At 48.4% G+C, this 26,242-nt stretch overlaps 1 protein-coding gene across 8 annotated transcripts in view; it reads right to left on the bottom strand.

The window, feature by feature from the left end:
• Positions 1-26,242, bottom strand: part of EPN1 (epsin 1) — an 835,995-nt gene that overhangs the window by 508,289 nt on the left and 301,464 nt on the right. For all 8 annotated transcript variants that reach the window (XM_069606952.1, XM_069606915.1, XM_069606959.1 and 5 more), the window contains one exon: positions 184-433. In XM_069606952.1, the coding sequence (XP_069463053.1) occupies positions 184-433 (250 nt within the window). The remainder of the gene's footprint in view (positions 1-183; positions 434-26,242) is intronic.

Here is a 26,242-nt window from a genome sequence, read left to right as displayed (position 1 = left end):
CAGCTCTACCGTGAAGCTGTATGCTTCAGCTCTGCTCTGCAGAGATGTACATGTATCCTTTTTCTCAAAAAGGAGGAAGAGGCTGCTGATTGTAAGTCACTTTACAGGTTTCCCACTGATTACAAAAACTTAGCATCCCCAGACTTTTCCCATCATGTACTTGAGCATGTGCCCTTCACTTACACGTGGAGGTTTGCGCTAACTTCTCCTTGGTCTTCAATGCATGTGTTCGCTCTTCCTTGAGCCGCTCATCATCCTTCAATAGGGACACCAGCTGCTTGGCTTTCTCTCGCACATTCACGCCTTGGTCTTTCCCATCCCGGTCCACGTACTGAAAGTCCTTGAGTGTCTGAATAGCATAAATGTTCTCCTTGCACTGCTGTGCCACCCGTTCTGACCCAGTTTTGATCAAGTACTCCATCAAGGTCATTGCCTGAGGAAAAAACAGATGTTCAGGTTAAAATGAACCACCTAAACGAAGCAGTTAAACTAACATGGAATTGCAACAGCAGAAAACAACAGGCAAAAGCAACAGATAACATTTCCTACGACAGACAAACCGCTCACTCCAACAGCTGCCTCCCAAAATCAAATTTGATTTATGTTTGGCAAAAAATAATTACATTGAAATACAATATCTACACAGCCTGACAATACAAAAATACATTACAGTATGATGGCTGTGATAATTATACCAGGGGAGAAGAAAATAGGGAAGAAGGCGTGGGATGGGACAGTCCAGAGAGGGTGGGAAAACTATGGGAAGATGAAAGGCCAGAAGAATGAGGCTCTGGTTGACTGATGCAATGCTACACTAATTCCTGTACTAGCTGCTTAATCAGCACACAAGTCTGAAAATTGATCTTGATCACCAACCTATTCTCCAAGCTACTAAGCCTAATGAGGTCTGCCAGCAATGTTTCCACCTTCGGCCCGTTGTTGGCTTTCTAAACCCTTAATATTGACCTCTTAGCATTTGTGACTGCATGTAAAGTACACAGTAGCATTCGTTTTTCCAGGTTCTCATGTTTACGAGTTGATCCCAGATCCACTGAAGCAAGTCAAGCTGCAGATGTACACCCAACGGAAGTGCAATACGGTCTTTCACGTCAGAAAAAGAAAAACAACTTTCTTGCAAGACCAGAACATGTGCAACAATCCCACTCCTGCGTCCCTGCAGTACAGCTTTATTCATTAGGTTTAATGGCAACTTTGAACATGTTTTTGGTGCCCAATAGGCATTGAAGATGGTTTTCTGCAGCATTTGCTGGACTGTTCGGTCCCTTTAGGACTTTCAAATTGTTATAATACATCCCTAAACAACTTGCTGCGGCCCCTTCATGTCCGATAAGAACTCACTATATAATGCCAGTCCATCATACCTTTACATCAAAAGGGCTACTTCAACCATCTTGGACACTATTGCAGCGTCATAAGCTGTTGGCCTCCCTCTTTACCCAATCTTATTTTCGGGTTCTGTAATATTGGGGCATCAGCATCTATAAATGTTTATAACCTGGAAGTGCCACCGTAACATTTCCATAGTCTTAAGAAAGCATGTGGGGATCCTTCTGTTCCCTCCAATTAAGCTTGTGTACACCCCCATTGTTGCAGTCATCTCGTGAGGAGACTTGGTCAATATTCCTTTGCTAGTGATGCACCCTCCACAGGACTATTCTGTGGCCTTATGGTAGAGTCACAGAATGTTGTAATTGAAGCCACCTTTATCCAGTGGCATATGCATTTTTAAAGTCCAATTTGACACTTCCTTGTTACTCCCCTCACTGCCCACTGGGGAGTGAGCAGTTTCCTCCAGTGCACGTCAGGGATTTAATTCTGTAGTGCACTCAGTTTGTAAAGTATCTTGGGGAGTAAATTATAAGTTACTCACCGTAGTGACTAAGTCCTTATTCCCCTTTCCTCCATACTGCATGGGCGTCCCTTCCAAGGGATGGGAAATGGAACCTTTTTCACCAGAAAAAACCTTCTTCCACCTTAAATGTAGAGGCGGGTGCGGCCCTGGGAGCATGCGCTCCCCAGACTCTGCCTTCCAGCGCCACACATCAGTCCCCATAGACACATCGACAATAGATTAACATAGCCTAATAACACCAGTTTTCTTAGGGGGGAGGATGGTGGGACGTATGGAGGAAAGGGGACTAAGGAGTCACTACGGTGAGTAATTACTCTTATGTCCCGTCCCCTTTCCTCCATACTGCATGGGCAATTACAACTAAGTGTAGCCCCAGGGAGGTGAGGAGATCCTCCTTAAGCAAACAAGTTTCTAAGAACCGCCCGCCCGAAAACTGTGTCTGATCTAGAGCCGGCATCCAAAGAGTAGTGCTTGAAGAAAGCCGAATAGGTGGCCTATGTGGCTGCCCTGCTTATGAGTTGCCCGAGGACAAGCCGCTGGAATGCGATGGCTGTTGCCTTGGCTCTGACCGTGGGGTCGTACATGTTGACTGGCAGTGGCTTATGTGGTCCCTCATAAGCTTCTTTGATTGCGTAGACCATCCAACAGACTATGGATGTCTGATATCCCGATCTTGCTCCGCCGAAGGTGACAAAAAATGTGTCCGACTTGCGGGAGCTCTTGGTCATGTTGAAGTAGAATTTCAGGGCACGCCTGACATCCAGGCAGTGCAGAACTCTCTGTGCCTCGTCTTTGCTCAGCAAAAAACCTATGCAGCACAATGTCTTCGTTCAGATGGAATGCGCAAGTCACCTTAGGTAGGAAATCTGTGAAACGTAGTATAGGGCTCTGAGGCGACCAGCGCCTGGATTTCACTTATCCTGCGAGCCGAGGCGAGGCCGACTAGCAAGGTCGTCTTAATGGTTACCAGCCTGATGTCCGCAAGACGCCATTGGCCTAAATGGTTTGTGCAGCAGGGCACCCAACACTATATTGAGGTCCCACAAAGGGTGTGGCATTTTGATGGGCGGGTAGAGTCTGGAGAGTCCCATTGGATGATTTTTGACAATCGGGTTGGAAGAGGAGAAGACCCCTTCCTCTGAGTTTCTGTAGGCCCCAATAGCTGCTAAGTAAGAGCAGCAAGTGTCTAACTGCACGCCTGAGTGGGTGAGGTGCGCCGAAAAGGAGAGCACGTCGTCCAATGTACGTGCAAGGGGTTTGATATCCTTAGAGTCTGTCCAGTGGCAGAACCTGGTCCACTTGCTCTTATAATGGGCCCTGGTAGCTTTGCTCCTAGCGCCCTGTATGATCTCTAGACTATTCTGTGAAGGGCTGAGGTGTCCTAGCGTGACCTGCTCAGGAACCACACTGTGAGGGCTAGTTTCTGTGACAAGGGGTGAATGACCCTGCCCGGCCCTGCTGTGCCAGACGATGTGCTGGGCCTGTCGAAAGGCGAATGGGAGGTCTTTCCGAGAGGCTGAGCAGCTCCGAGAACCATGACCTGGCTGGCCACCATGTATCTATCAGAATGATGCAGAGTTGGCGAGACTCCTTGATCTTGCATATCACCCTGTGCATCAGCGGCGTGGGCGGGAAGGTGTTTGTGGTGATGCCGTTCCACTGAATCTGAAATGTGTCGCACAGGGAGCCGGGGCCCTGCCCCTGCCAGGAGGCGAACTGTTGGCACTTCCTGTTGTCCCTGGAGGCAAAGAGGTCCACCTAGGGGTGTCCTCATCTGCTGAGATCTCCTGCAGTATGAGGTTGTTTAGTTGACACTTGTAATTGTCCGCTCCCAGTCTGCTGAGCCTGTCCGGCTCTAGGTTGGATTCCCGCAGAAGGTGGACGGTCGTGAGGTAGATGTTCTCCAGGGCCTATTCCCACATGCTGACGGCCAGTCTGCACAGTGTAGAGGACCTGGTACCTCCCTGCTTGTTGACATTGAACATGCTGGTCGAGTTGTCTATCTGAATGAGGATGACGTTGCCCTCGGTAACCGGAAGGAATGTTCTGTGCGATAGCCAGGTCACATTAATTTCCAGCCAATTGATGTGGTACTCCTGCTCCTGCCGGGTCCAAGTGGCATGGACACAGTGGTTGTATAGGGGACCCCCCCTTCCCTAGAGAGAGGAGTCCGTAGTGATGGTGACCTGTGGGGTCAGTTGCTGGAAAGGCTTGGCCGTGCGTAGGTTGCAGTCCCTGGACCACCATGTGAGGTCCGGGTGAAGAGAAGGAGGAAAGATGATCATCTCCCCTAAGAGCCCCGTTCCTGGTTCCATGCTGGCACGTAGTGCAGCTGTATCCTCCTCATCCTGAATCTCGTGTGGTGGATGGCCAATAGAACTGCTGCCATGAGACCCAGTAGGTGTTGGTACGACCAGGCCGACATCACTTCTCTGCTGAGGAAGTGGGCAGTGGCCATCTTGATTGCCATGATCTCGTCCTTCGAAGGAAAAACCCTCCCGGAGCATGTGTCCCAGATGAGCCCCAGATGAGCCCCAGTAGGCTGCAGCTGCGACTTCTTGAGATTGACCGAAAAGCCCAGATCATGAAGTGCGTCCATGAGGGCGTGAGAGGTGCAGTGCACCGCTTCGGGAGATGAAGCCCCGATGAGCTAGTCGTCGAGGTACGGATATATGTGGTGGCACTGAGGAGGGCCGCCACTGTATTCATCAGCCTGGTAAAGACCCTGGGGGCCGAGTTGAGGCCAAAGGGAAGCATCTTGTATAGGAAATGGTAGCCAATGATCCTGAATCATAGACGTGCAAGTACATGTCCTTCAGATCCAGGGAGCACATCCAGTCTCCCCTGCAAAATGTCTCCGCTATTAAAGCTGGCGTAACCATCTTGAATTTTTGTAGCGGTAGGGAGAGGTTGTGGGTGGAAAGGTCCAGCACAACTGGTTCTTTTTCTAAATAGTGAAAATCCGGGAATATAAGCCCAAGCCTCACTGGGAGGCTGGGACTTCCAGTCGCTCGTCGAGAACCAGGCAGTGGAGGATCTCCGCCAAAAGAGTTGCTGTCCCAACCTGTGGGAGTGGAGGGGAAGAGGGAGGAGAGGCTGCGATGGGTAGGTGGTACCCCGTGGATGCTACCGAAAGGATCCAGGGGTCCGCAAAATTCTGGCGCCAGAACTGTGCATGAAGAGCAAGCCTGCCCCCCACTGGAGACATGTGGACCCAGAGGGGCGCGTCATCCCTTTTTTCCCTATGAGGCTGTTGCAGACGAGGGGGCGGGGGGACTGGAAAAAGCCCTTACTCCCACCCCCCTATTTATTGTTTGCACTGATGTTGGGTCGGCAAACTGTCAGGCTGCCAGGACCTACGTTCTTGGAAGCCGCGGAACCCTCCGTATGTATGCCCCTTGTCCGAGCGCTGCTGTGACAGGGTGTACGTTTTGGGCGTGATTTTTGTAAGGATGGATAAAGACTTGACCGCTTGTGAGACGTTTTTCTTTTTGTCCAGCTCCTCATCATGGTGAAGTGGAAGAGGTCACCCCTTTCGAACGGAAGGTCTAATATGCGTTCCTGGACATCCGGGTTGAATTTAGTAGCACCGAGCCAGGCTGTTCTTCTCGTGTTCGTGGCAATGCAGATGGCACGCCAGAGGTGTCAATGTGAGCCACAGTGGACTCCATGATGTCTTGTGCCACCATCTTGGCCTCTGCCAGTCCCGCCTTGAATCGTGAATAGCTCTGGGAGGAAATCAGTAAATTTCAACCAAAGCCTCTGGTTAACGGCTGCCAGCATGGCATCCAATTTGGCTTGACGAAGATGCAGGTACGTGTTGGAATACAGCTCCTTCCAGTACGCCTCCAAGATCTTCTCCTCCTTGCCTAACAGTGCAGCGGATGAAGAGGCCGAGGACGACTGAGGCTTGGAGTATAGTGGTGCTGCAGCGATCACCGAAGAGTGCGGCTGAGGGTGGGCCGATAGCAAGAGTGTATCCCCCTCCATCTGCCTGTAGTTGGCATGCAGGCGTCGATTGACCGGCTGGACCAAAAGGGGCTTGAGCCAGCCCTTTTTGGCCAAGACGACAACGTCCTTCTGCATCAGAATCCCCATTCTCGGAGCGGGACGCAACAAGAGGACTTCCGCGAGGACTCCCTCTGATGGTTTCTCGACCTCGGGTTGAGGAAGGCCCAAGTACCCTGCCAGCCCTGCAAGACATTTGTGGAAGGCCTTGGCTGGCGACAGTGTGTCGGGGTCCTCCCCCTCATCTGTGTCCACCTGAGGGTCCAGTTCGTCCGGCACCGGTGGAGGGGTGCTGGGAGCCGAAGGCTGGTGTGTGGAGACCGGAGCCTGAGGCTGGTACGGAACCGCCTGCACTATCGGTTGGGGGCCAGACCGGGCAGCGGAGGCTGAACAGGGGCACCTGCACTGGGGCTTGCAGCGCTGGAGCCATTGGCGGAAGCACATCTCTGAGGGCGATCCCGAGGATGACCCCCATCCGAGGAGATTTAATGAGCCAGAGGGAACTATCAAAAAATCTGTCCTCACAGGCCGGAGGGGTGTTCGGCGATACTGACTGGGTAGCGGGCGGCTCCTGGACCCATTTCGTACCCTGCCCATACGGACACAGCGGAAACCTGCCCTACGCAAATTAAGGGTAGGCTGTAGGCCACAACCTGGTTCACACCAGTCCCACCTTGACACACGTTCCTCCACCTGCTCCCTGCCTTGGTGCTGTATCGGGCGGATGTCAGAAATGTCTGGCACTGCGGCCATTTTGTTGCACTGCCTTCCACGTACCTGCGTCGTGTTGCTTGGCTCACTGGGTCCATCCCCCTCCAGTATTAGAGTATGTATCATGAGGCCTACCCTGTTCCTCAGGCCGAGGCCTGGTAGGCGTTTCGCCCTCGGCGGATCTGCCAGTAGAACTGCATATAGGCGTCCCCTCTGACATGTTGCTGGTACTAGGGCGTGGCCCCTAGGGTAACAACCCAGTAGAAGAACCTTCCAGTCCCTCAGCACCGTCACCGGGAGGATCAACTAACCCCTCCCCGGCCTGCTGGCCGGTAGCTGCTATAGCCTCGGTACTCGTGCTGGTATGAGGACCTGAGCGGTGCCTCCCACGCAGGCGAGTCCTTGGGAAGGAGTCGCCCTTGTGGGGTGCACTGGAAAGAGCAGCCCTACCTTGGGCTTGGATCGACTTTAGGTCCTCTGGAGGCGATCTCTGGAAGAGCTCCCTCCACCTGGCTAATCTGTTCTTTAGAGACCTCTGCATGGAATCACATGGCCGAAGCCGAACCCAAGAGCGCTAGTGAATTCGGCCCGTTGCCGTCGACACGGAAAAGGGGACTGAGGTGTGGCACCGGAGGGCGGAGTCAGGGTAATACATGCCCCCTGGGCTGCGCGCCTCTAAATTTAAATGGGAAGAAGGTTTTTTCTGGTGAAATAGGTTCTGTCTCCCATCCCTTTGAAGGTACGCACATGCAGTATAGAGGAAAGGGAACGGGACGTAAGAGTACATGAGTTAACCTGGCCCTATAAGAACTTGAAATCAATCCTTCATAAGTATGTGTATTTATTTGCTTAGAATTGCAAAGAGATGTCACAACGAACTTCAAAGGAACTTAGCAGATAGTTTAATAAAACATTTCAAAACAAGTGGAGAAATTGATAGAAAAATACAGCAATTACATTATAATTGTAGATCAATTCCAGTCCACATTACATGCTCTGTGCAATAGATTAACATGGTAGTGGATTAGGGGATGAGAAGGAAAGCGGCTTTGGGACACATAGGCAGATGGCAAACGAAGGCTACTTTGAAGGTGCACCATTGACAAATCAGGTCGAGGTGGAGGTGGAGAATGTTAATGTTGAGTGATGCCAGGAGAGAATTCCCAGAATCAGGAGGAGCAGGTGGTTTGATTGTGGTAAGTCAATATTTGAAATGCAATGGATGGGTATGGTCTAGTTTTTTTTAAAGTTAAACCACCAGTGTGGGGGTACAACAGAGGATAAAGCCATGCATACATTTATGCACAAGAAAAGCGGTCTGCAAACTACTGGTACGCACATGTTTAGGACTCACCCTACCCCCTCCATGATTCTATGTCAAAATCAGAGGCTTGCCTTCTGCAGTCACGTTTTTTACTTTTCTCAAACACATACATAAAACTTTTAGGTGAATTTCCCCAAACAGAAAGGGCTAAAGAAATAGTTCAAACATACAAACAAATAGCCATCATCAAGTGACCCCCCCTGGATTCAGAGTCAATCCTAGTTCATGGCTCCTCCATAAGTAGTCACTATTCAAGCTATCCTTCCTCTTTCCTACCTGCTCGAACAGCAGAGAAGTACCCTTACTATGTGTGAAAAGCAATCAGTAGGCAGATCTAACTTTATCTTGTGTGGCTCTGTGTGTTAGCTCTGCACAGATTGAGGGTGCAACAGCGGCTGGTGTAATGTAAGCAGAGGCTTTGCGCCCCCTCCACCCCCCCACTTCAACTGTCCCTCGGGGTCATTTCCAACTTTACATTTTATTGGGTATGCCCAATACTTTTGCTATGTTAGAGTATGTGCCACTGCCACTACTCTATCAATAGAAAATACAGGGCAGGAGATTTGGCGAGTGGCGACAGCCAGCGATGGGACCTTGGGGAATCCGCAGCAAGACACTCATGGAAGTCTTTCCACGGCCCAGAATAGCATGTTCAGAAAGCGCAAAGAGTGAAGCGCCACCATTCATGCCTGCGGTTCAACACAAGTAACCCGCATTTGGAACCTAGAAATGAAGCAATGGTGCTTGTGATCAAGATTTAAAAAGAGTGGTGCAGTCCCCCGAAGGAAAAAAAAAAAACACAAACAAAAAAAACAGCTGGGAACCAAAAGCTATCCTCTGAGTAAGTGCATTTAAAGAGGTCAGGGACCAAGGTCTACCATGCTCAGGGTCTATTCTATATTCAATTTACATACATTCACTTACTTACTTGGACGAGGACCAATTATCTGCCTTTGGTGTACACCAGGGAACAGCACTATTACTATCAATAATTTACACAAACATGGAGAGTCTTAGTTTCTCAGACCTGGGCAGGGTGTGTGACCAGGACTGGGTGTGCGACAAGGACTGAGATCTTGATACTGAAATTGCTGAAGGAGTCCAAGGTACTACAGTGGATGATGTGGTGGGGAGAGCATTGCAGGTTTATGGCTGGTCCATGAGGAATTTCAAAGTAATGTATGGCCCTCTCACAGGAATTTAGAAGCAAGGATACAATGGCCCTGTCCGCAGCAGGATACTAGCACAGCCAGCATAGACTCCAGTTTGGGAGGAAGAACCCTGGTCTGTAAGAGGAAAAGCTTTTCTACCTTCCCCAAGCAATCTCCATGGAGGCACAGAAGCATTTGAGGGTACAGTCAGATGCTTCCGATCTGCTGGCTAGGCAGCTGGGAGCAAAAGGTGAATCCTGAAGTCGAGGAAGTGAGTCAGAGCATATGGTGGTCATTATCCTGTACATGGGACGAAGAGCTGGGGACCATAAAGAGTCCCCTAGTCAAGAGGACTACTGTAGCCAAACCACCAAAAACTACAGACACTCCAGTGAAGTAAGAGTAATGAGGATGACAAAAAGAGTTTGGCGCATGTGCTCCTCCAAGTGGGAGCAGGCAAAGAAGATCTCAGTACCTGCAGAAAAGACTATCCACACCGCTCACTAAGGAAGCTAAGAATAAGCTTAGGGCAGTGTCCCAGGCTTCACATTTTCTACAATGTGGCAGACACACTGCTGTCAACTAACCCTCTCCACATATTCAGATATTCATGAGCAGATATGTCAGAGAGCTCTATTGATAGGCCATGGAAATTCTGCATGGATAAGTTGCTTAAGGCGTATGGCCCTTTATCAAATGTTTTGCACTCAGTCAAGGAAGCCATAGAGAGCACAAAGCCAGTGCACTCTTGCATGCCTGTGGTCGGTCCCAGAGGGGCAGTCTTATAGGAAACTCCAATTGCACTGTATCATTAGATAGGCAATCAATTTTTGTAAAAATCTCTCTCAAACTTGACAAAGGTTTCAAAGTGGGAGAAGCAGTTTTCATCCAAGAATGCGATCAGTGACACCCAAACACCTTTGATTCCCAAGGAATAGGCAAACCAGAGGCTGGAAAGTCACTAACAAGCAGCTAGTGCAGTTGGAAACTAGATGCTGCACAGTGGTGCTTGCGACTGCGGAAAGGTCAGCAAATTCCTTGGAAAACTGACTGGCTATCTCTGGAGACCTTGGTTCCTGGGGACGATACTATAACTGTCAATAACCAACGAGATACACAATCGGTCTGGCAGCTGGAAAACAATTTCGGACTAAAAGGAAACAGAAAAGGCGAGTCCTAAATCTCAGGGCTTAGAGGGGATCGCTGGTGTACAGACACTTCATGTTGGAAGGCATCCATCTTTTAAAAAGGGACATGCCCCAAGAAAGGGACCAGATGGTATGATTGAATCTCAAGGACGCCTATATGACTGTCACCACCTTCAAGCCTTACAGGCATTTTCTGCAGCTGTGTAAGACAAGCTATGGGAATTCACATGCCTCCCCTTTGGACCGTTCCGCTGTGTTTCACCAAGCTTCTCAATCCGGTGGTAGCGAAGTTGCAAGAGCAGGGGATATGATTGATTATTTACTTGGACCACAAGATCTGCACATCACAAAACAAGGAGTTCTTAACCTCTAGGTCGACTGAGTCCCCTTGCATGTGTTTTTGAAATAGGGAACAGTGTGCTTTAACCTTCTCGAAAGCTGGAATTTCCCAGTGGACTATGTAGTAGCTTTTCTCAAGTCTCCAGCAGACGAAAGTTCAAGCCAACAGGAAGGAGATCAGACAAGCATTGGTAAAAGAACAGATTTCACTCTAGGATCTCACCAGGTTGGTGGGGCTCCTGGTGCCCTATATTCAAACCATCTTCCTGAGCCTTTTGCATTACCCAGCCCAGCAGTGGCTAAAGATTTAACACTTCAGATGAGGGCTGCCTTACGGTCAGCCGATACATCTCTCCAAGATGAAGACAGTGCGGTTCTATTGGCTCGAACATATTGAAAAGTTGGAACACAAAAGCAATGTTGGGAGCTCTCCAGACCTAGCGATTGATTCCAATAGCAAAGTGGGGCTGAGATGCCCAATGCAAAGAATTGGGGATCAGGTGAAGGTTACAGATGTTTGAAGTGAGAGCAAAGTCGCCATATCAGCCGTCTTGAACTTCTGATGGACTCCTTCAAAGCAAAGAGAAAAACCAGTTACTTACCGCTGGTAACGTTCTCTCGACTGGATGTTCCTCGCACATATTCCTTATCTTCTGATATTTCAAATATCCAGCTTAGCTGTTTTGGAAAACAATTTTCAGCAGAGGGCGTTGCGCGGGGATGCCCGTCGACTCAATGCCCCTCTGAGGCCTCCGTCTCGATTTCGACATCACCGAAGGCATATCTATCGCGCGCAGCGTCCATTGGCTTCAGTTACGTTTTTACGAATGTAGGCTCTATCCCATACCTGACAGTTTCTCCTCAGAAAGGGCAGACTGCAATAGCAAAGGAAATTCTACTGTGGGGCAGGTTGGGAGGGTCGTTAAGGAATACGTGGGAGGAACATCCAGTCGTAAGAACGTTACCAGGGGTAAGTAACTTGTTCTTCGAATGGATTGTGTCCTCCCACCTATTCCTTATCTTTTGATAGACTCCCAAAGCAGTTTCTAATATTTCTGGAGGGGGAAGTCAATTTAGTAGTTCACATGGGTCTGTGTGCACAGAATGCAACACTACCTTACAAAATAAGCTTTCCCGACCTGAAGAAGAGTCCAAACTGTAATGTTTGGTGAAAGTACGTACGGACAACCATGTGGCAGCCGCACACATTTCTTTTACTTGTACTCCCCTCTGTAATGCAGAATAAGTCGCCGTGCTTCTGGTCGAATAAACCCGAAGGCCTACCGGAGGATCTTTTCCCACCAGTCTGTAGCATTCACATATTGCCAGTATTATCCATCTGGATAATGTCTATTTAGTGAAGGGCATACCCAACTTGTGGCCTGAGTAGCCAACAGATAGTTGGTCATCTTGTCTTATTTTTGCCACTCTGGTGATATAGAAGCTTAGTGCACGTTTAGGAGCAAGCCTGTGTATCCTCTCCGCTTCCTTACCAGGGTGCGGAGGGGGGTAAAATTAGGGTCATGTTATTTTCTGAGTCAGATGGAATTCAGATACAATATTAGGTAAAATGGTGGGTTTTGTCATGATCACCAGCCAGTTTCCAGATTAAGCCTATGGGTCCTTAAAGGGTTAACCTTGCTAGGGTATTGAGAGGTCCTGTGGTTCAAGTCAGATTCATATTGAAAGCAATTGAAGTTCATGTACCCTCAATGGCCGCCTGGTTGTGCCTAACAACCTGTAACTAACATTACAGGTCTAGTCTTTGACCGAACTCCGTTATAATTAGCCGTTTCATGAGGAGACCCGCGCTTCGTGTTGCTGACTGCCCTGCAGTACGGACGCTTAACGGGGTCGCCACAGAATTCCAGTCATAGTCTTAGTCTCTATTCCAGTCCCTATTTTCTCTCCTTCCCACAGCCTCCACAGATTAGCCTTTTCTGTTTTTGCCCCTCCATAGTCTAGCGTTCTGCCCCGTTTGTTTATTTTATTTTCCCTTCATTCACGCTTCGTAGTTCCAGTCACCGTGTCTCCCTCTTCAGATGTCCTGAATGAAAACTGCTGTTTTCCTCACGCAAGTACTGTTTCGAGCTTACCAGTGTTTTTAAGTGATTTTGGTTGCACTCGTGTGAGGTTGTATTTATTAAGCAATGGTTGTTGTTGGCCATTCCATATTTACCTTTCCATTCCCAACCCGCCTCAGTGGTGCACATTATTTGTGTTCCGCGCGCCTGTGCTTAACATTTTCCGTCTGCTGAGGGTTTTGACACATTGTTCTAAATTCACGCCATATGTTGCTGCTGAGAGTTCTTTTAGAGTAGGTATTTAGCGAGATTGCTGAATTCATTTAGAGTCGTGTTACCCCCTCTGTGGTCGCCCAAATTACCAATACATGTTTCAGCTGTTACTGCTGCTGACAGTTACTCCCTAATTTTAGGAACTACTTTTATTTGATGTTGTTTTCTCCACAGCAAGGTTCCACATCAGCCAATTATTATTAGAGTGCCCTATTGATTTTGCCACAAACTTTTGGCCATTGTCATCCTTTAAAAACTAACTATTTTGGCACCACACCGTCACTACTCTTCAGGACAAGCGCTCCTGCGTGATCGCAGGATGGAGAGCTCACAAAAATAGAAATTAAGGTGAGCCCTTAGAGGTTATAGGGTTAACTTATACCAACCTAGCCTTAGTGAGTGAACTCAATGAGGGAGCTATAGTTAAGGAGGGTTATTTTTCTCTTGTCATTTCTACAGGAATTGTTTTTTCTCTGAAGTTCAAGGGGAGTTCTTCAAGGGCGTTCCTGCAGAGTTCACAGGTAAGCGTTGCAGAACGCGAGGCCGCTTTTTGAAAATCACTCTGCCTGGGCGCCATGGATACTCCTGAGGTGGACCAGTTGGCCAAGTTATTGGGGGAGTTGAGAGCGGAAGTTCATGCTGCTCGCTCTGAGACTAGTGCATTGCGCAGGGAGCTTGTAGTGAATAGGGACCATACAGAAGAGTTAGCACGCCAACTCTTGCAGACACAGGCTGGTCAAGTTCCCTTACCCGCAGCTAATCCATCAGCCCCTCTTCCTGTTGCACCCCCCTACTCCAGTCCAAGTGATAGTCCCTGGAAATATTCCTTTAGCTCCTCCTGAACGCTTTTTGGGGGATCCTAAGAAGTTTGCTGTTTTCATGAATCAGTGTAGGTTATATTTCCTCTGTCGTCCAGGAGTATTCCCCACAGATCAGGCGAAGGTGGCTTTTACTCTATCCTACTTGGGTGGTTATGCTGCAGATTGGTCCATTCCCCTAGTCAATAGGGATGACCCAATCTTGAGGAATCTTCAAGAATTCCAGAATGGAATGGAAAAATTATTTGCGCGTCATAGCCAAGGTGAGGCCCTAGATAATGAGTTGCTCTCACTCCGGCAAGGAAACCAAGAATTGTTGGTTTGTGTTGCAACCTTCAATAGATTAGTGGCAGAGTCCAATTGGCCCAACGACAAAAGGACAACCCTATTCCATAGAGGGTTGCGCAGTGAATTAAAAGATGTATTGGCTCAGGTAGTCAATCCCCCCGATGGTATTGCTGAATTTATTGACCTAACTATCCAATTAGATCAGCGTCTGCAAGACCGAAGAGTAGATCGTTCCCGTTCCGAGAAATGGACCTATTTTGTACACCCTAAGGAAAATCAATTAACAGCTGGTCCTGATACTCACACGGAACCAATGCAGTTCGGGCTTGTCAGAGGACCCATTTCACAGGCAGAGAGGGACAAGAGGCGTCAAAAACAATTGTGCCTGCTAAACCGGGGCATTTCCTCAAGGATTGTCCTGTAAAACCTTCACAAAGACCCAGTGGAGGTGTCAACCAGGAAAAGACCAGATTTCGGAAAACTCCAATGCCCGGCAAGGGTAGAGGTCAGCTTGTCGAGCATGAAACGGGGAGTAGTGACCTCATACTTTGTTTTTCCTATTATCTTATTTAGTCAAGAGCAGCCCACTAAGATGCACGCTTTACAAGCTTACATTGATTGTGGTGCTGTCGGAAACTACATGGATTCTAAATTGGCATACAAGATGGATTTTCCCCTCGTGGACAAGTTTGAAGCTGAAAATGTATCTGCAGTCGACGGTACTTCTTTAGTTTCTGGCCCAGTCACACAAGGCACGGATGATCTTATTATGCTCTGCCAGGAAAGAGACAGAGAGAGGATTACATTCAACCTTATAAGTGCTCCACAATTCTAGATAATTCTAGGTATGCCCGGGCTCGAGAAACGCAAACCCACTATTGATTGGCGCTCTAGATCTCTGACCTTTGCCGCAGAATGTGAAGATTCTTGCTGTTTAATGAGTGATCTGAAGAATTCCGGTCTACAAAGAGTAGTTTCCGACTCCACACTTGGATTCATTGGAAGTTTACCCCCACCCCCCCCCCCCCCCCCCCCCGAGTATAAAGGATTCCAGGAGGTCTTTGAAGAAAAACTGGATGAGGTTTTACCTCCCCATCGCCCTTACGATTGTCAGATCGATCTTCTCCCAGGTTGATAAATTCCTTGTAATCGGATATATTCGTTAAATGAGAAGGAGGACGCGTAGCTGAAGAAGTATCTAGACCAGTATTTAGCTAATGGATTCATTAGGCCTTCTAAATCTCCCGCTGCCGCCCCTCTTTTTTTTGTACCGAAAAAGGAGGGAGATCTCAGGACCTGTATTGATTATCGTGTCTTAAATCAAATTACTGTCAAGAACCAATATCCTATTCCTCTCATTTCCAATTTGTTGGATCAAATCAAGGGCGCCCAGATTTTTTACCAAATTAGATCTCAGAGGCGCATATCATCTCATTCGAATAAAAGAAGGCGTTGAATGGAAGACCGCCTTTCGTACTAAATATTGCCTTTTTGAGTATCAAGTAATGCCCTTTGGACTGTGCAATGCTCCGGCAGCATTTCAATGCATTATGAATGATGTCTTAAGAGATCTACGGGGTGTTTGCGCTGTAGTCTATATTGACGACATTTAGATTTTTTCCAGGAATCCCCTAGAAGCATGTTACGGCAGTTCTCCAGAAGCTACGAGAAAATTCTCTTTTTGTAAAGTTGGAGAAGTGTTCATTTCATGTTTCTGAGGTCGAATTTCTAGGTTTTGTACTATCCTCTCAGGGAGTCAAGATGGACATGCGGAAGGTGGATGCCATACTCACTTGGCCGGCCCCAACGTCTGTAAAAGGAGTACAAAGCTTTTTGGGTTTTGCTCATTTCTATCGTCGCTTTGTGGGTAATCTTTCGCAATTGGTACACCCCATCACATCCTTGCTGAAGAAAAATAAGAAATTTGAATGGACCAAGGAGGCTGGTGAAGCCTTTCAGAATTTAAAGGCCACATTTACTGAGGCTCCTGTATTACAACATCCTCAACCTGACCTACCATTCATAGTGGAAACGGATGCCTCTAATGTTGCTATGGGTGCTGTCTTGTCGCAATGCAATCCCGAAACTCAGATCTTACACCCAGTGGCATTCTGGTCCAAGAAGCTCTCTACAGCTGAACACAACTACACTATCACAGACAAGGAGTTATTGACCATCAAGTGTGCCCTAAGGAATGGAGACACTATTAGGAGCTCAACACACAATTACCATTCTCACTGACCACCGAAATCCACAGCATCTACGTTCCGTCAAGGCTCAATCTGCTCGACAACTGCAATGGGCCCTGTTTTTCGCGGATTATGATTTCATCATCACATTTAGACCTGGAGTGCGTAATGGTAAGGCTGACGCTTTATCTCGAATTGGCAATGGAGAGGAAGCATTTGTTTCTGCCGTTATCGCAGGAGAAAGAGATTTAGGCTTGTTGCACACTGGAGAACCATTCTTTGAAAACCTGCAGAAGGAGCTTAAAGGGACCTTTACTCAGGAAGAGCTGCTAGCTTGGGTTAATCGAGGAGATCCATTCAGTGTCCAAGAAGAAATGCCTTACTATCAAGACCGTATGTATTTACCTACTGAGGCAATTAGAAACCAAGTGATTTCCAACTACCATGGCTCTCTGATTGAAGGTCATCCAGGGGTGACCAAAACCTTGGAAAAGATCAAAAGATACTATAGGTGGTCAACTTGGCGTAAGGATGTGACTAATTTCATTCTGACTTGTGGAAGTTGTGCACAAAATAAGAACTCCAAGAAGAAACTGGCCGGTCTTCTTCAACCTTTGAATATTCCACCAAATCCATGGCATACCTTATCAATGGATTTTATCACAGATCTCCCGCCATTACGACACCATCCTGGTGGTAGTAGATTTGTTTTCGAAGATGGCTCATTTTGTGGCCCTACAAGGGCTTCCCACCACTCCCGGTTTGGCGAGGACCTTTTTAGAAAACATTGTTAAAGTACACAGCTTTTCTTCCATCGTAATTTCTGACAGAGGTAGTCAATTTTATCAAGATTCTGGAGGAAATGCTGTGATCTGGCCCGCATTGATGTACGATTTTCCACGAGTCACCACCCACAGACTGACGGATAAACAGAACGCACTAATCAGACCCTGGAGCAGTATTTACGCTGTATGCTTCATCAGACCGACGACTCCTGGTTGGACATTTTGTGGGTGGCAGAATGCGCTTACAACAATTCCATCCACTCATCTACTGGACTCATGCCATTGTATACCTTACATGGTCGACATCCCCGCACTTCTGCATTTGACCCCCCAGATCCATTAGAAATGCCCACAGTCAAGAACCTTCATGACAAGATATTACCAGCAACTAGTAAGACTCAAGCTAGTTTAGTGGCAGCTAAGGAATCCCAAAAGAAGTTCGCCGATCGACACCAAAGTACTCCTCCAAGTTTTCAAGTCGGCGACTGTCTGGTTGTCCTCCAGAAATCTGGCCTTGAAAGGCTCAAAGAAGTTTCTTCCCAGGTATTAAGGACCATTTATCATAGAAGCTGTTATTAACCCAGTGGCCATGAGGTTGACACTTCCGAAGAAAATGCATATCCATCCAGTTTTTAATGTTTCTCTATTAAAACCAGTCGAATCAGAGACACGTTTACTACCAACTCCACCTCCAGTGGAAATTGAAGACGACCAACCAGAATTTGAAGTCAGGGAAATTTTGGACTCCAAAATAGTGTGTCGCAAATTATATTACCTGGTCGATTGGAAGGGTTATGGTCCTCTCGATAGACCTTGGAAACACTTAGAGAACATTAATGCCTGTAGACTGTCAAAGAGATTCCATCAAAACCCCTACCAAACCGGGAAGGAAAACTTTAAAGAGTGGGTGGGGGGGTACTGTCATGATCACCAGCCAGTTCCCAGATTAAGCCTATGGGTCCTTAAAGGGTTAACCTTGCTAGGGTATTGAGAGGTCCTGTGGTTCGAGTCAGATTCATATTGAAAGCAATTGGAGTTCATGTTCCCTCAATGGCTGCCTGGTTGTGCCATTGAGGAACTAACATTACAGGTCTAGTCTTTGACCGACCTCTGTTATAATTAGCCGTTTCATGAGGAGACTCGCGCTTTGAGTTGCTGACTGCCATGCAGTACAGACAATTACCACCACAGTCGCCACAGAATTCCAGTCATAGTCTTAGTCTCTATTCCAGTCCCTATTTTCTCTCCTTCCCACAGATTAGCCTTTTCTGTTTTTGCCCCTTCATAGTCTAGCGTTTTGCCCCGTTTCTGTCAATTTTATTTTCCCTTCATTCACGCTTCGTAGTTCCAGTCACTGTGTCTCCCTCCTCAGAGGTCCTGAATGAAAACTGCGGTTTTCCTCACGCAAGTACTGTTTCTAGCTTACCAGTGTTTTTAAGTGATTTTGGTTGCACTCGTGTGAGGTTGTATTTATTAAGCAACTGTTGTTGTTGGCCATTCCATATTTACCTTTCCATTCCCAACCCGTCTCAGCGGTGTGCATTATTTGTGTTCCGCGCGCCTGTGCTTAACGTTTTCCGTCTGCTGAGGGTTTTGACACATTGTTCTAAATTCACGCCATATGTTGCTGCTGAGTCTTCTTTTAGAGTAGCTATTTAGCGAGATTGTTGAATTCATTTAGAGTCGTGTTACCCCCCTCTGTGGTCATCCAAATTACCAAAACATGTTTGAGCTGTTACTGCTGCTGACAGTTACTCTCTAATTTTAGGAACCACTTTTATTTGATGTTGTTTTCTCCATAGCAAGGTTCCACATCAGCCAATTATCATTAGATTGCCCTATTGATTTTGCCACAAACTTTTGCCCATTGTCATTCTTTAGAAATGTACTATTTTGGCACCACACCGTCACTACTCTTCAGGACAAGCGCCCGTGTGATCGCACGATAGAGAGCTCACAAAAATAGAAATTGAGGTGAGCCCTTAGAGGTTATAGGGTAAACTTATACCAACCTAGACTTAGTGAGTGAACTTAATGAGGGAGCTATAGTTAAGGAGGGTTATTTTTCTCTTGTCATTTCTACAGGAATTGTTTTTTCTCTGAAGTTCAAGGGGAGTTCTTCAAGGGCGTTCCCGCAGAGTTCACAGCTAAGCATTACAGGTTTCACCTTAAGGACCACCTAAACAAATAGTGTATGGAGGCTAGCAGGATAAAGTCTGAAGTTCACTCACCCTTCGGGCAGCTGTAATGACTACTAAGAAGATGTTTTTTAAGGTTAGCAGCCCCAAAGGACAGGAGCGTATAGGCTCGAAAGGAGAACACATCATGAATTTCAACACCAGGTTGACATCCCAAAGAGGGACTTGAAAAGGGATCGAAAAGAAAACCTTTTCGAATCATTTTAGGAATTGTATTAGAGGAATTTTGAAGTAAGATACCTCCTCTGAAGTGCGCTTAAATATAGAAAGCGCCGCAAGATATCCTTCAATAGTACCAATCTGGAGCCCCAGATTAGCTAGCTTTAACAAAAAAGATAACACCATATGTGTATTACATGTAAATGGATCAACATTCTTATCTCTACACCAGCTGCAGAACCAACGATTTAGTTGCTGGCCTTCTGGCCAAAAGCAAAATCTCCATAACGTCATCCGGGAGGTCCCAATCCTTGAATGTCAGCCTCTCAGAAACCGTGCGTGAAGGCGGAGTGTCTTGATCTTTGGATGGAGAACCCGACCCTCCTCTCGCGAGAGAAGGTCCTCCATTTGTGGAAGACGTACTGGAGGGCAGATGGACATGTCCAGAAGGTCCAGGTACCATGTCCTCCTGGCCCATCTCGGAGCAATTAGGATCATGGATTTCCAGAACTTTCTCAACCTCCTGATGACTTGAGGAATGATGGGGACTGGAGGAAAAGCATACAGGAGTCGAAATTCCCAGTCCAACACGTCCTCTAGAGCTCGTCTTGGGGGAAATTCCCTGGAGCAGAACAGTTTGCAGTTGCGGTTGACACTGGTTGCGAACAAATCCACTTGAGGGGTTCCCCAAATGGGAAAGATCTCTTGAAGGACTTCCTGAGCTAGTTACCAATTCGTGGGAGACTGTGCTCTGCCTGCTCAGAAGGTCCGCTGCTGTATTCTCCACTCCAGCTAGGTGAACTGCCGATAGGGGGATCCTTACTCGGATTTCCCAGTACCAGAGCTGCATTGCCTCTCTGCACAGTGCTAGTGACCCTACACCTCTTTTGGTAAGGTAGTACATGACCACTATGTTGTCAGTCATTATCAGGACATTATTTTGCGATACAGTAGGCAGAAAGGCCTTCAGCGCTAGTCCAATTGCCATCAGCTCCAAAAGGTTGATGTGTAGTTTGGACTCCGATGGGGACCAACGACCGCTGATTGTCACATTGTTGGCCTGGGCTCCCCACCCCATGAGTGAGGCGTCCGTCACTACTGTTCTCTCCGGCCATGGTTGCCAAAAAGGTTCTCTTTTCATAATGTTCTCATGGCAGGCCCACCACAGAAGGTCTGCAGAGAATCTGCTCGGATATGTAGGAGGTCTGACATCCTTCCTAAGAATTGGGACGACTGAGTCCTGAGAGCTCATTGGAGAGATCTCATTCTCAGGAGAGCCTCTAGGCACCAGAAAACTGCAGGATGCCATAAGGCTGAGCAACCTTAGAAAGTCAAAGGCCAGGAGATGCTGGGCACTCAGGAATTTGGGGACCATCTGCAGAATGTCTTGCACGCTCACCTCTGGTGGTGAGGCTTTTCCCAGGGATGCATCCAGGAATGGTCCAAAGAATTGGAGCCTTTGAGATGGTATCATATGAGACTTCTTGAAGTTGAGGGAGAAGCCTAGGCTGTGAAGGGAGTGACCGGTGGAGCTGAGACGTTCCAGGGCCTGTTTGGGGGAACTGGCCCTGATCTGCCAATCGTCCAGGTAGGGCTAGACGTGAATCCCCCCCCCTCTCCTGAGATGCGCTGCCACCACCGCATTTAACTTGGTGAAAACCCTCAGGCGGAGCTTAGCCCAAATGGCAGCACTCTAAACTGATAATGAGAACCACCAACGGCGAACCTCAGGTACTGTCTGTGCTTGTGATGGATTGGCACATGAAAGTAAGCATCCTGAAGGTCCAATTATCCCATCCATTCCTGAAGCTGGAGGGCCTGAGGGATCTGAGAAAAGGTAACATCTTGAACTTGTCGTTCCTGACAAACTTGTTCAAGTCTCTCAAATACAAAATGGGTCTCAATCTTCCATCCTTTTTTGGAATGAGAAAGTACCAACCCGTGTTCTTCTCTACTACAGGTACTGGTCCTTTCTCTAGCAGGGTTAATATTTCCTGCATAAGGTGTGGATCTGGAAACTTGAAAGAACTGTTCCCAGGTGGATGACCGAGGCTTTATTTTTAGAAAAGGAAGGCTGTAACCCTGGGTAACTGTTTCCAATGTCCATGCATCTGAAGTAATAACCTGCCATTCTGTCAGATGCTGCAACAATCTGCCTCCCACTGCAGGCTTGCAAACTAAGTCCTCAGAGGTTTTGGGGCAGCGGACGCAGTGGCTGATGGCAAAGTAGCCGCTGATGATGCGATCTTAGTACCTCTTCCCTGCCACCATGGGGGAATCTTCTTTGGCCTCTTTGAACTGACTGTCCTCTGCCTCTTCGAAATGTGGAGTAGTGATTAAAGGGCCTACCCCTCCAGGGCGTATCTGTGGGCCGATTTGGAAGTTGTCTAATCGCAGCATAAAGGGATTTGGCTGCTGCCTTTGAAATTTGCAGTTTCTCCAGACTTTCACCAGCCTTGATACCGAACCAAAGTGTGCCGTCAAAGGGCATGTTAAGCAGTCTGGATTGTACATTTGGAGCAAATCCCGACTTCCTCATCCAGGCAAACCTGTGCATAACTGTACTAGCCGCCATTGCTCTGCTGATACAGTCAGCGGAGTCGAGATCAGTTTGGAGGGATTCACACATCGTCTTTTCGATCCTTGACTATGTTCAAAAACTAGTCTCATTCTTCCCCTTCAGGGATATGGTCAGCCGCCATGGACATACACTCCCAAAGGGTATGAGTGAACCTAGCCAACGCGTACGTAGCATTTACTGACTTCAGGGCAATACTTCCAGCCGGAAAAAAATACTTTTTGGGCTAGTGCGTCAGGATCCCAATCAGGAGGGATAGTAGGATAGGCCTTTTCTCTAGTGGTTGAGGTGGTGGCTTGGACAACCGGACTGTCCGTAGTTGGGTGTTTTGACAAATAATAGGGATCACTGCTTGACACCCTGTATTTAGAAGTCAGTTTCTTGTTGACAGCCGGATTCAATTCAGGGTATCAACCTCCCATTTGGGAGTGATGCGCTTTCGCAAAGCTGCATGGAATGGAACAATTGGGTCTATCTGAGGTCCCCTGTCCAGAATGGCGGGCAGGTCATCTTGTTCGAAAACTGGACTTTGTCTAGTCCATTCCATATACTGAACTACCCTCGACATAAACTGCCTATAGGTATAGCTATGGATCTGATCTACCAAACATTACCTCTGGTGAGGAGGCCAAACCACTGGCATCATGTAGGCACTCAAAGACCCTTTATTCTGGATTCTTCAGAAATTAGGCCCTAAGGGACTGATGCCGAACCATACTGGAGGCCAAAAGGTCTTGATTCATCCGATGATGGCGGTGCATCCTCATAAATCGAGGAGAGAGACTAGAATAAATCAGCCCTAGGTAAAGGGGTACTAGTTTTTTCAAAAATACCCGATGGTGTCATAATAATTGAAAACCAAGGTGCCAAAATTGTCGAAACCGTCAAGGTCTTCGCTGGCGGAGTCGACAACTTCGACGCCTGTAGCATCGAGGAGCTTGAAGTCCGATGCGTCAATGGCTTTTGATGGGTTTTTGGTGCCGATGGAGTCAAGGACGCGTCTTTCGGCGCTGATGAAGATTCTCTCAGTGCCGATGATGACTCAGTCCTTGAAGGGATTTTTCCTCGACTCGAGGGATCCTTAGACGGCTCTTGGGGAGTTTTGCCTGTCAGGCCCGAAGGCACACAGGTCTTCTTTCGACCTGAGCATGGCTTTTGACAATACACGAGCAGGTAAAGGCCATATTCTCAAATACTTTCATCATTTTAAGTCTAAACTCTTCCCACTCAGTTGGTGAGGCTGTTTTTGTTGGACCAGTAATTGCTTACTTTTTTTTTATGGCAAGGAGAACCAGTTCTCGACTCGTCCCAAGTCTGTCTTTTTGACGGAGTCGATGGGGATGGGTCCTACCTCTCAAATTTCCCTCTGCGCTGTCTCAGGGCTTTCGACGTCATGGACAGGCAGTCCTCACAATCCGATGAAGGACGAGCGGATCCCAGACACCACAAGCATATTCTGTGAGGGTCCGTAACAGACATCTTCGAAACCGCAGTCAGAGCATTTTTAAAAACCTGACTTCAGAGTAAAAGACACTGATGACAAAGCCATTTTGGAAGATATCTTTCACAAAGGAACCAAGCATACCGTATCCAAGAGTTAGGAAAAACTGAGCTGAAGCCAACGGATGCTGCGCGTGATATATATGCTTTTGGTGACTTGTGCAGTTATTGGGTGGGGGGGGGCTGAGACAGAATTTAGAACTCCCCGATTCGCATTGAATAGGGACGCTGGTTCAGGCCAACAGAGTGAAGTCAGTCTCAGAGACGACAGCATGGCAACCCCAGGCATGGCTCCCTGTCTTGCTGGACTAATCTGCAAACATCCCAGTGCTCTGAGTCAGCTTGGTGAGATTCTCCAGGACAATCTGGGCTTCCCTTATTCACTGCTGGACAGGCCTCTATTTTTGGCCTGGATGATTTCTGGAATACCTGGATAAAACCAGGCCTTTCTTAAGAGGTTGAGTGATTCATCTGGGAATCCTGTGCCCCAAATACAGATAAGTCTTGCAGATCAGCTTGGGACAGGTGGTGTAGCTGGTGAATGCAAAGGAAGGAACACGTTACTTACCTGTAACGGTTGTTCTCCAGCATGGGTCTGGCATGGATTCACATGCTCATGAATATTCCCAGTCGTCAGGCTGGGAATCCTGACGAAAGAAAAAACCAGTATCAGTTTCGTTTCTGATCTGTCTTTCGTAGTAGTAACCAATCACTGATCTCTGCGTCATACTGACGACAGCCAATGACTGCCCTCTACCTAAACCCCGCCTCTGGCAGCCATCTTCAGATTTGGTAGCACGTGAAGTGGCAGTATGACCAAGTGAAGAGCCGCAGAGGGGTAGGCGGGAGGGTTCGCATGTGAATCCATGCCAGACCCATGCTGGAGAACAACCATTACAGGTAAGTAACTTGTTCCTTCTCCAGCATGGGGTCTGGCATGGATTCACATGCTCATGAATAAAGAATACATAGCAGTACACACATGCACAACCACGGGAGGTGGCAAAGGCTCAACATTAAGCATTACATCAAACTCAACATTAAGCAAATCTTACCTCCTCACCAGGCTCACCTTAGGCGAACAGGTTGCGCAGCACTGCTTGGCCGACCCTGGACTCCTCCCTGGAATCCCAATCGACGCAGTAGAATTTCGTGAAGGTGTGCGTCGACCTCCACGTAGCAGCCCTGCAGATGTCCAGCAAGGGCACACCAGATAGGAACGCCGTGGTAGCTGCGATCGCTCTGGTGGAATGGGCTCTCGGAACGGCCAGGCAGCGGTCGGTTTGCCAACCGATGACAGTACATGATACAGCCTGAGAGCCATCTGGAAATGGAAGCCTTCGAGAGAGCCTTCCCCTGATTGACAGGTCCAAAGTTCACAAAGAGTTGTGACGTCTTCCGAAAACACTTTGTGCGGTCCACGTAGAACTTCAGCGCTCTAGCCACATCCAGCGAGTGCAAAGTCCTTTCAGCCGGCGACAAAGGCGACGGGAAGAAAACAGGCAACACCAAGGGTTCGTTGAGGTGGAAGTCCGACAGCACCTTGGGCATGAAGGAGGGGTGCGTCCTGAGCACTACCCTCGTGTCGTGAAAAGTCAAGTACGGGGCCTTGCAGGAAAGGGCCTGGATCTCTCCCACCCATCGTGCGGAGGTGATGGCCACAAGAAACGCCGTTTTCCACGACAAGAACTTCAACGGAGCCGAGTGCAGAGGCTCGAACGGAGGTCCCATGAGCTTGGTCAGCACCACGTTGAGCTCCCACGCCGAGGCCGGAGCCTTCACCGGCGGGAACGATCGAAACAGTCCCTTCATGAACTCTTTCACCAGACGTTGAGACCACAAAGACGTCCGCCCCGTGGTTCTGGTGTATCGGGAGATCGCAGCAAGATGAATCTTGATGGACACGTGCGCCAGTCCAGCTTTGGCCAGCGTCAGTAGGTACGGCAGTACTTGGGGAGCCGTAATCCGTAGAGGTTTAATCTTCTGTGCGTGGCACCAGACAGAGAACCTCTTCCATTTGTGTCCGTAGCATTTAAGAGTTGAGGACGCCCTGGCCTTTGCAAGAACCTCTCTGCAGTCGGCCGGTATGTCGTATCCTCCAAACTCTAACGCTGCAGGAGCCAGGCCTGCAAGTTCAGCGACTTCTGGTCGTGATGGAGGATGGCGCCTCCTTCCCTGGAGAGAAGATCCGCGTCCACTGGCAGCTTGATTGACGGGGACGCTGACAAGTCCAGAAGGTCCGGGAACCATATCTGCCTCGGCCACGCAGGTGCGATGAGGATCATCCTGCACCGTGACCTCTTGAGCTGGTTGATGAGCCGGATCAGCAATGGCAATGGAGGGAACGCGTATAGAAACAGGCCCTCCCAGGGGAACGAGAAAGCATCGCCCATGCTCCTCGGCTGGGGAAACCTGCTGGCGAACCTCCGGCACTTGGAGTTCGTCGCCGTCGCAAACAGATCGATCTGGGGTGTGCCCCACCGTCGGAAGAGGCGGTCCACTAGATCCTGTCGTAGTTCCCACTCGTGGCACGAGCGCAGCTCCCTGCTGAGTGAGTCGGCGATGGTGTTTTTTATCCCTGCCAGATGAAACGGCACCAGAAACATCCCTTGGGCGACGGCCCAATGCCACAGATCCTGCGCCTCCCTGGACAGGGCTGGGGACCTGGTTCCGCCCTGTTTCCTGATGTAGAACATGGTGGTGGTGTTGTCGGTGAAGATCCTCACCACCTTGCCCTTGTGGGACGGAAGGAAGGACCTGAGGGCCCAAAACACTGCACGAAGCTCCAGGACGTTGATATGGAGGGACTTCTCCGTCGGGAGCCAAAGGCCTCTCGCATGCAGATTTTCGGTGTGCGCTCCCCACCCTTCCAGGGA

Source organism: Ambystoma mexicanum, chromosome 1p, assembly GCF_040938575.1.
Source record: "Ambystoma mexicanum isolate Mex_15411 chromosome 1p, UKY_AmexF1_1, whole genome shotgun sequence".
NCBI classification, from domain to species: domain Eukaryota; kingdom Metazoa; phylum Chordata; class Amphibia; order Caudata; family Ambystomatidae; genus Ambystoma; species Ambystoma mexicanum.
The sequence above is the reverse complement of the archived record's forward strand: the minus strand, read 5'-3'. Positions and strand labels throughout refer to the sequence as shown.